At 35.0% G+C, this 9,749-nt stretch overlaps 1 protein-coding gene across 1 annotated transcript in view; it reads right to left on the minus strand.

The window, feature by feature from the left end:
• The window catches only part of LOC106873400 (glutamate receptor ionotropic, kainate 2), a 53,519-nt gene that overhangs the window by 20,298 nt on the left and 23,472 nt on the right, over window positions 1–9,749 (minus strand). The window contains exons 2-4 of the mRNA XM_014920749.2: window positions 5,564–5,734; window positions 5,095–5,376; window positions 4,020–4,219 (exon numbers count right to left, since the gene is read on the minus strand). Of these exons, the coding sequence (XP_014776235.1) occupies window positions 4,020–4,219; window positions 5,095–5,376; window positions 5,564–5,734 (653 nt within the window). The remainder of the gene's footprint in view (window positions 1–4,019; window positions 4,220–5,094; window positions 5,377–5,563; window positions 5,735–9,749) is intronic.

A 9,749-nucleotide genomic window follows, 5' to 3' on the forward strand; every position in this document is an offset into this window, starting at 1 on the left:
ATATATATATCAAAGAACCATGCAGTAAAAAAGCAGAAATAATTACAGACACAAGCGGTTATAAGACAGTAGTCAAGGAGAGACCGCGAAACATATGTATATAAATACGTAAATAAAATTATATACAGAGAAAAATAAAATACAAATAAAAAATAATAAATACATAACCAAACAAAATATAAAATTTAAAAAAAAAGACTGAAATAGAAACTTATAAATAGAATGCAGAAGTGAAGGTGCTACAATGGGATAAGGAAATGAGAGTAAAGGAAAACGAGTGACAAAGGAAATGAGAGTAGAGTGAAAACGAGTGACAAAGGAAAAAGACGGGGAAGAAGAGAAAAAACTAGGGTACATATATTCTTTTCTGTTCAAGGCACAAGGCCCGAAATTTTGGAGGCGGGGAGGGGGCAGTCGATTAGATCGACCCAGTCAGTACACAACTGGTATTCTTAATTTATCGACCCTGAAAGGATGAAAGGTAAAGTCGACCTCGGCGGAATTTGAACTCAGAACGTGAAGACAGACGAAATACCGCTAAGCATTTCACCCGGCGTGCTAACGTTTCTTATTTCTTTATTGCCTACAAGGAGCTAAATATAGAGGGGACAAACAAGGACAGACAAAGGGATTAAGTCGATTACATCGACCCCAGTGCGTAACTGGTACTTAACTTATCGACTCCGAAAGGATGAAAGGCAAAGTCGACCTCGGTGGAATTTGAACTCAGAACGTAACGGCAGACGAAATACCGCTAAGCATTTCGCCCGGCGCGCTAACTCTAGGGTACATATATTGAGCAGCGAAGGACCGAGTGACACGAACTTGTCATCAGGGAATTTCAGATGCAAATGACAGTATGATATATTTAAAGGCCTGTAGTGATAAACGGTACCACAACGGAATTCTGTGTACAAATACGCCAGAAAATATTGAGACAAACTTCAAAGATTCACTAATTTTATTAATCTTAAAATCAAAACATTATTATGCAGAGAAGAAAAATCTTATGATGAAATTAAAAGTTCTTTCTACTTTGTGGTATAAGGTCTGAAAAATTTTAGGGGTGTGGTTTAATCGATTGCATCGACTCCAGCCTCAACTGGCTCGTATTTTAGCAACCCGGAAAGGATGAATAGACAAGTCGACCAGGGCGGAATTTCGACCTCAGAAAGTCAAGACGGACTAAATGCTTCCAAGCATTCTGTCCGGCATACCAACGATTCTGCTAGCTCACCACCTTTGCAGTGACATTAATAATTCTTTCTACTATCGGTACAAGGACTGAAATTTGGAGGAAAGGGATTAAGTCGATTACATCGACCCTAGTGTTCAACTGGTACTTATTTTATCGTCTCCGAAAGGCTGAAAGGTAAAGTCGACCTTGGTGGAATTCAAACTCAGAATGGAATGAGCTGGAAGAAATGCTGAACATTTCGCCCAACGCGGTAACAATTCTACTAGCTCGTCACCTTAATGTCATATAAACATAGCGGTTTCAAATTTTGGCAAAAGTCCAGTAATTTTATAGGGAAGGGGTTAGTCGATTACGTTGATCCTAGTGTTCAACTGATATTTATTTTATCAGCCTCCCGATTTTATAGCCTTAACGATTCTGCCTGCTCACCGCCTTATTAATATACTAACATAATAATAACAATTCTTTGTACATAAAACAAAAAGCCCAATAAAGCAATGATAAAAACAATTATAATTATATTAGTACTATTATAATTATAATATACACAATAATGAAGGTGGTGAGTTTGCAGAATCGTTACCGTGCCACGCAAAATGCTTAGTGACATTTCGTCCGTCTATACGTTCTGAGTTCAAATTCCACCGCGGTCGACTTTGCCTTTCATCTTCCGGGGTCGATAAAATACGAACCAACGGAACACGGGGGTCGATGTAATCGACTTATTTATTTCCTACCCTGAAACTGTTGGCCTTTTGCCAAAATTTGAAACCAATATACACAATAAGGCTGATTAACTATCTCTAACAGATTACGCAGTGATATGAGCTTTGAGACATGGTTATATGATGAATAATTTGCATATGTCAGTATTACTTAGTGTACATGCATGATTCGATACGAAGCATTCGTTGCAAGATTCAAACAGCTAGAATGTAAAAAGGAAGAGCAAAAGTATAGGAGGCACAAATTATGGAAGCTTATAAATCCCATATTTATATATTAGGCGTAGATAGATTACATATAGCAATATATGTTTAACTTATTATTAGTAAATAAACAATTATTAATTCTGCGAAATGTTGTTACAGAATAACCATTTAGTTAGACCACTCCAATTAAACTTATTCGTTTCGCTTATTAAAGTGGTACTGATTTTCAAACTCACGTAAACACAATCAACATGCTTGACCTATTCCATGGTAAGAGACGGCAGAATCAATAACCAATGTATTTCAACTTAACATCCTTTGATTTTTAAGTTAGAATATATTCCGCTAGAAGACGTAGAATACCCGAGTTTAATTAAGTTTCTTATTGATTGTGTATAGAAATACGCATCTTAATAAAACGTTTAGTCGAACCAATGCAATATCTAAAACTATTATGCGTTGCAACAGAGTTTTCATATATTCCAGTATTTCATACCTGTAAGTAGTAGGGATGGATGTATTGCTAGTCTACGATCTCAGAGCTGTTCCTATAACTAGTTCCTACGGATTTAAATATCTAAGCTCGAGTAGGAAAATTACAGGAATCATATTTTAAATTCAAAATATCAACTTCCTCATTACGCTTTCCCATAACCTTTAATATAAATTTTGTGCTAATATTTTGACTATTTAATTTCGATCTAAGGCCGCTACAGTAGCCGGTAAATTCGCAGTAGTAGAATCAGTTTTATATTTCATTATTATTCATCTGATGTATATGATCTGTAAAAGATTATTGAAACTTGTTATATGTATGTCTATCGACCATATGTAGCATAAGTTACAACTTAAGAAAATAGCTCGTAGTATGATTGGAAGTATTAGAAATTTCATACAGATATATACATAGAATAACATGATTTCTAAATTAGCGTTGATATTATTTCTAATTTCACAGCTACACTGCAAATATACTTAGTTTATGAACATACATTAGATAGATACAATGATTCAGTCAAGAGCGTCTATAGATATCACATCTACGCACACCTATGATCAATACTTAGACGAGTAACTAAATTAGTTTCTGTATATGAACACAAACTCAGTCTTAGTAGCAATGGGCTACACTCACAAGTAATGCAGGTTCACATTTTATATCCATTTATATACGCATGTGTGTACATATGCATATGTTACATATGCATACATGCATGAGTACACGTGTATGTGCGTATATATATACATATATATGAATGTATATATGCATGTGAATATACATGCGTCTATATATTATATTCGTGCATATATACATGTATATGCGTATGTATATAAAAATGTAATTTTAAACTGATAAATCTAAATTTATTGATATTACATACTCATACACTTATATTTCTCTCTCTCTCTCTCACGTGAGCTATATATATGTATACACACACACACAAAGGCACATACGGACTACACCCCACCCCCCACACTAATGTAGATATGTTTCAAGCTAGCGAACCTAAGTTTTATTAATCATATTTATATTATCTTCCACGTGTTCAGAGCAAAGCCGGAAGTGGAATGTTATATACAGAACCATTAAAGCGATATTCTTTTTAAATTAACGCTGCAGATTTGTAAAGTAAGACGAGAATTGTACATACAATATTTATATTCTTACATTTAAGATTTCAAACTCGATATATTTCAACGTTGATGTGAATTAGAACTATATCATAGATAAAGAGAAGTTTGTAGAAATACGATGATAGTCATACTGTTTTTAGACCGTTTTATTATATTGCTTTAGTTTACTCTTTAATCCATAAAAGATGATACTTTTATTTGCTTAGAGAACAACAAAAGGTAAGAGATAAAAACATATATTGTAAACAAACCTGATTTAGAAACGTTTGGCTCAGGTTGTGTCGAGATTCTCGCGGGCTGCATACAATATATCGTGTCTGTGTCATGTACAATGAGTTTTTTATGACAGAACTTATTCTCAATTCCATAATATCTTGGGACGTTGTGTTGATAGTATATTTTACCAGATATTTCCCTGCATATAACATCTGGTTCGCTAAGTCTTGACATTCTGTTTAAAAGTAGAAGACAAAATAATTGATTTTAATATTGATTTTAAGGATACTAAATTTCTACAATTTTCACATTAATAAATTTAATATATCTCAGTATGTTGTGAACCATCACCCTCGTCGCCGCCGCCACCACCACCACCACCACAACCACCGCCGCTTACAATGCCACAACTCACAAAAAAACCCACAAAAACATCAATTCCATCAACAAACACCACCACCACCAAGAACAATAGCAATACTTATCACTCGCTATAAATTTTAGCATCACCAATATCTTTACACTTAACATCACCAACGGGGTAATATATCGACCTTTCAGCTTTGTTTTCAGAGTAAGTTATTAGCCTTTTTCTATGGTAGCGTAGCAGAAAAAGTCTTAAAGATGGAGCGCATGAGTGGAAACGGATATCTAGGTTAGTCGTCTGTATTTCTCAAATCGACTCTTTTACACAGTAACAATATTTTCGATAATTTTGTCAGAAGTCATATGACGTACCAAATACAATTACTTTTATGTTATCTGCCCAGCTGTACTCACTTGAGTGTGTTAGCATTAGTTTCCAGATACTCTCTTAATCCATTTACTCTCATCACTTTTGTTTTGTTTTACTAGCATGAAAAAAAATCATCCCTGGCTAAGAAAATGGCAGTTTAATTGATATCAGAAGATAATGATTGAACTATATCCTGCTAAGCTTCAGAAAAGGGGTAAACATATTTCGAGATCGAGAAAAACTTCCTGATTTCGAAACTGACAATTGCTGGTCTATCGTGCATTGAAAATGAAAAGAAGGAAAAGCTAGTTTAGCGAGATTTTAACTAAGAAAGAGAATCTAAGAAAGAATTGTGATAAAAATAGATTCCTTACCATAATTATCTTCCTTATTAGCCGGCATTATCATTACACCACCATCCCATTTCTTAAGAGCAAATAAATCGACAACAGCTTTATTCTGCTCTCGGGCGGGAGGTCGAATGTATATGGTGTTCTTCCAGCGTATGTTATCTTGTGTTCGACTGCGATCAGCCCAGTGGTTTCCTTTTTCGTCTGTCACTATATATGGCATATTTACTTCGTCTAGTATCATAGCAAGATTGGCATAGTATGGTCCGATTATTAAGAGAGGTGTTTCAAATTCATCAGTTCCAACTACACAAAAGGAGACAATAGCAATTTGTATCTAGATTGTGAGACAGTTATAACAAACATAAAACATGCAATAAACATAGAAATGTTTAAAGAACAGTATATAATTTCAAAATTAATATGCTAAAAGTTCTTGATTTGTATTGGTTTTGCTGACGCTTAAAAAAATGTTAAAAATATTTAAACTTACTTTCTCTTAGCAGAGCTAGTCTAATTCCTCTCCATCCATTTTCTGGCATTCTTAAATATTCCTCATCCATTACTTTATTGTATGTGGGTCTAATGCGACAATTCTTTAACGTATTATTATGAATAAGATAAACTTGGAAAGTGCTCATCCACTGGCCGACCGATATCAGACCTATAATTATAAAATTAGCAATGGTTAAATGTTTATCGTGACTGCAATGAATCAGTCGTAATATTTATACTGAAATTGTGTGTTAGTAGAATTTAATAAAATTTCGGAAAACCAAACTGAAGACCATGCTTCAATTCAGTAGTTATGCGACATATTTTCTTTTATCATTTGTTAAAGAGTCTCAAAGTTCGTTTGGTGGCAACAATATATTTTTTTTGTAACAGATTCAAATAATTACAGACACATGTAATCATTCCCTAAATATGGAGTGCATATAGATGTCTATAAATTCTTTTCACAGATATCTACATAAAGCTTATTTCGCTTATATATATATATATATATATATATATATATATATATATATATATATATATATATATATATATATATACGACGGGCTTCTTTCAGTTTCCCTCTACCGAATCCATTTACAAGCTTTGGTCGGCCCGAAGCTATAGTAGAAGACACTGGCCCAAGGTGCCACGCAGTGGGACTGAACCCAGAACCATGTGGTTGAGAAGCAAGCTTCTTACTACACACCCACTGTTGCACCTATACATACATACATAATACATACATACATACATACATAATACATACATACATATATATATATAAAACCGGAAAAGCCACCAGTAGTTTCATGCTACTATGACACTTGAACAAGCATACTTATAAAATATGCCAGGTAACTTAAAGCAATCTTTATATTTCAACAGAATACTTTGAAAAAAAATTATTCACTTTTTTTCTCACACTACATATCATATGATCTAATTGGGTATTCAAAAGTCTACGGTAATGGGGACATGTGATAACAACTAGACTATGTCCTATCTCGACAGGGTATCTTCTCATAGTGCATAAACTTTACTGTAATTCGAATATCCTTTCATTCCCTTCAAACTATTTATACCCATATCATGTTCTTTATATCAGGAATAAACACGTTATAAACATTGTTTCGAATTTCTATGACTGCGATTTGATAAACACCAAATGATATTAATTATACTTTTCTCCATACAACATACAATATAATCCCCGGCAGGTGGAACTCTCCACCTCTGTAAGTCGAGTCACCTAGGTGAAGGCCACTCCAATGTAAAACTTACAGCTTGCTGGTCACCACAGCCATCTTAACCCGCTGATACATTATGGTTAGATAGTTACGTCTAAGGAATCGGATAGGATTATGAGAAGTGACATACTTTCAAAATACTAAGCACAGGTAAGAAGAAAAGCCATGCAATGTTAAGGAACAGTTTACTTAGATTTTCGGACACAAAGAAGCTGCCATTAGCATCTCTTATGCAACGTAATGTATTTTGAGTATGTAAGACAGTTTTGTTGTTACTACTTGTATTAGAAGCATAAGAGGAAGTTATCAAGAAGTAGACTGGCCTGATCTCAGGATTTGCTAGGTTTGCAGAACGTGACTCTTTTCACGTGTTCTCATTAAAGTAAAATGGAACTAAATCAACTCTCATTAAAATCTTGTAAATGAATCGTAGAAAAATCATATCAGCCATTTGAAAAGACTTCTAATGACCAAGTTTGTACTAGCCATATTTCACTTTTATACTTTGTGTCATTAAGAAACACAGAAAAGTGAATGTAACAGATACTGTTTATTTTTAGATGGCTAATATTTTCTTCCATTTTCTTTAGTTTAAATCCATTTTCTTTAGTTTCTTTAGTTTGATCGGCGATCAAGTCACTTACCGAATGATTACAACTTTGAAAGCTTGTTGCCATTTTTACATATATTGCAAATGTTTCTTCAAAATGATGTATTCACTGATAGTAATAGTAACTACAAATATTAAAAGATCATTTCTCTCTCTCTCTTTCTCTCTCTCTCTCTTTCTCTTTCTTTCTTTCTCTCTCTCTCTTTTTCTCTTTCTTTCTTTCTCTCTCTCTCTCTTTCTCTTTCTTTCTTTCTTTCTTTCTCTCTCTCTCTCTCTGATTATCACTCCCTCAAATGCCTATCCACGCAACTCATACGCACATATATAAACATATGCTCACTCATATACGTATATATATATATATATATATATATGAAACAAACTGAAATTAATGTTCATTTCATATTTTTATTTTATTGGGGTAAATTTGTCTTACCGCTATTTCCCGTAGTCATTATAGGTACATTACTGATAGGTTTACTCAATTGGGCTATTGATCAATTGAGGAAAATTGAACGACTTAAGAAAATTAATGCTACTTTCGTCAGAGCCATCTCTGGTTATAACAAGCAGAGCACTGGAGGAATGATTATTGTGTAGAGAAGGTGGGAGGAGAAGATGGAAAATTTCAAGTAGAATAGAATAGTGGAAGACAGGTTACAAAGGGGTGGAAGTAGGTAAGCGGATGGTATAGGAGTCACTTACTAGAAGTAGGGGCATTGTATTGCCAACTTTGGAAGAGGGACAGCGTAAAACATTAATGTTGTGGTCAAGTCAACACCCATTAACATATCAGCATTGTATCAGGTCATCCCATAAGTTCTGTCCAAATTTTGAATAAAGAAAACGAGTGATCAAATGTTATATTTCATTGAAATTTAATCCTCAATGTACTTTTCCTGATTATATATGACTTCCTTCCATCTATTTACAAGCTTTTTAATCCCATCAATATAAAACTCTTTTGGTTTCAAAGCGAAGAACTCTGAAATGTCAGTTTCGACTTCCTCCTGGCTTGCGAAAGTTATGTCCCCCAAATGATTCCATAAACTACGAAACAAATGGTATTCTGAAGGAGCAAGGTCGGGAGAATAGGGTGGATGAGGAATGTTTCCCAACCAAGCTCTTCGATCTTCTGTGATGTGATGTGGGGTCGCGCATTGTCCTGATGAAACATCACTCGTTTTCGATTCGTTAAAGCGGGTCTTTTTTTCTTCAAAGCTTGGTTCAAACGCTCTAATTGCTGGCAGTAGACTTGAGCATTGATTGTTGCATTAGGTGATAACAATTCAAAGTGAATTACTCCTTTGCAATCCCACCAGATAGAGAGAAGAACCTTTTCCCCATGAAGTTCCCTTCTCGGTTGTGGTTGAGCTTTTTCCCTTTTACCAAGTCACTGTTTACTACGTTTAACATTTCGATATAAGATCCATTTTTCGTCACCAGTCACAAGTCTATCCAAAAAGCGTGAAATGAGTTCGCGAGAATGGCGAGAAGAGCAGATTTCAACTCGGGATTTGAGGTTGCTTTCGGACAATTCATGAGGCACTCATTTTCCAAGTTTAGGAACCTTTCCAAGTTGTTGAAGATGACGATGGACAGTTGTTTGGTTTGAACTAAGCTTTATTGCCAATTCTTCAACTGATAATGCAGGATTCTCTTCAAGTAATGCCTCAAGGAGCTTATCATTAAACTCAACTGGACGTCCTGTTCGATCTTAATTTCCTGTGGAGCAGTGAACCGTGTAAGTTTCATATTCAGTTTTGGACGCTGGTAGCATAAGGCTTGGAATTTTTCAGCATTAAACTGCATATTATTATCATCAGCCCATCTGTAAATTGAGTCCAACTCCTGCTGCAGAATACGACTGAACAGCAAAAGGAATGCCGAAAGTCACTCGCACTAATCCACAGGGCGGGCAAGGCTTTGTAAGCCTAGTACTCATTCTATAGGTCTCTTATGCCGAACCGCTAATTTACGGGGACATAAACACACCAGCATCGATTGTCAGGCAATGCTAGGGGAACAAACACAGACACACGAACACGCACAAACACAGACACACACACATATATATATAGATACATATATACAACGGGTTTCTTTCAGTTTCCGTCTACCAAATCTACTCACAAGGATTAGGTCGGCGCGAGGCTATAGTAGAAGACTCTTACCTAAGATGCCACGCAGGGGGACTGAACCCGGAACCATGTGGTTGGTAAGAAAGCTACTTACCACACAGCCACACACACACACACACACACATATATATATTTATACATATATTTATATACATATATAAATATATATATATATATATA

This window comes from Octopus bimaculoides, chromosome 6 (assembly GCF_001194135.2).
Source record: "Octopus bimaculoides isolate UCB-OBI-ISO-001 chromosome 6, ASM119413v2, whole genome shotgun sequence".
NCBI lineage: Eukaryota > Metazoa > Mollusca > Cephalopoda > Octopoda > Octopodidae > Octopus > Octopus bimaculoides.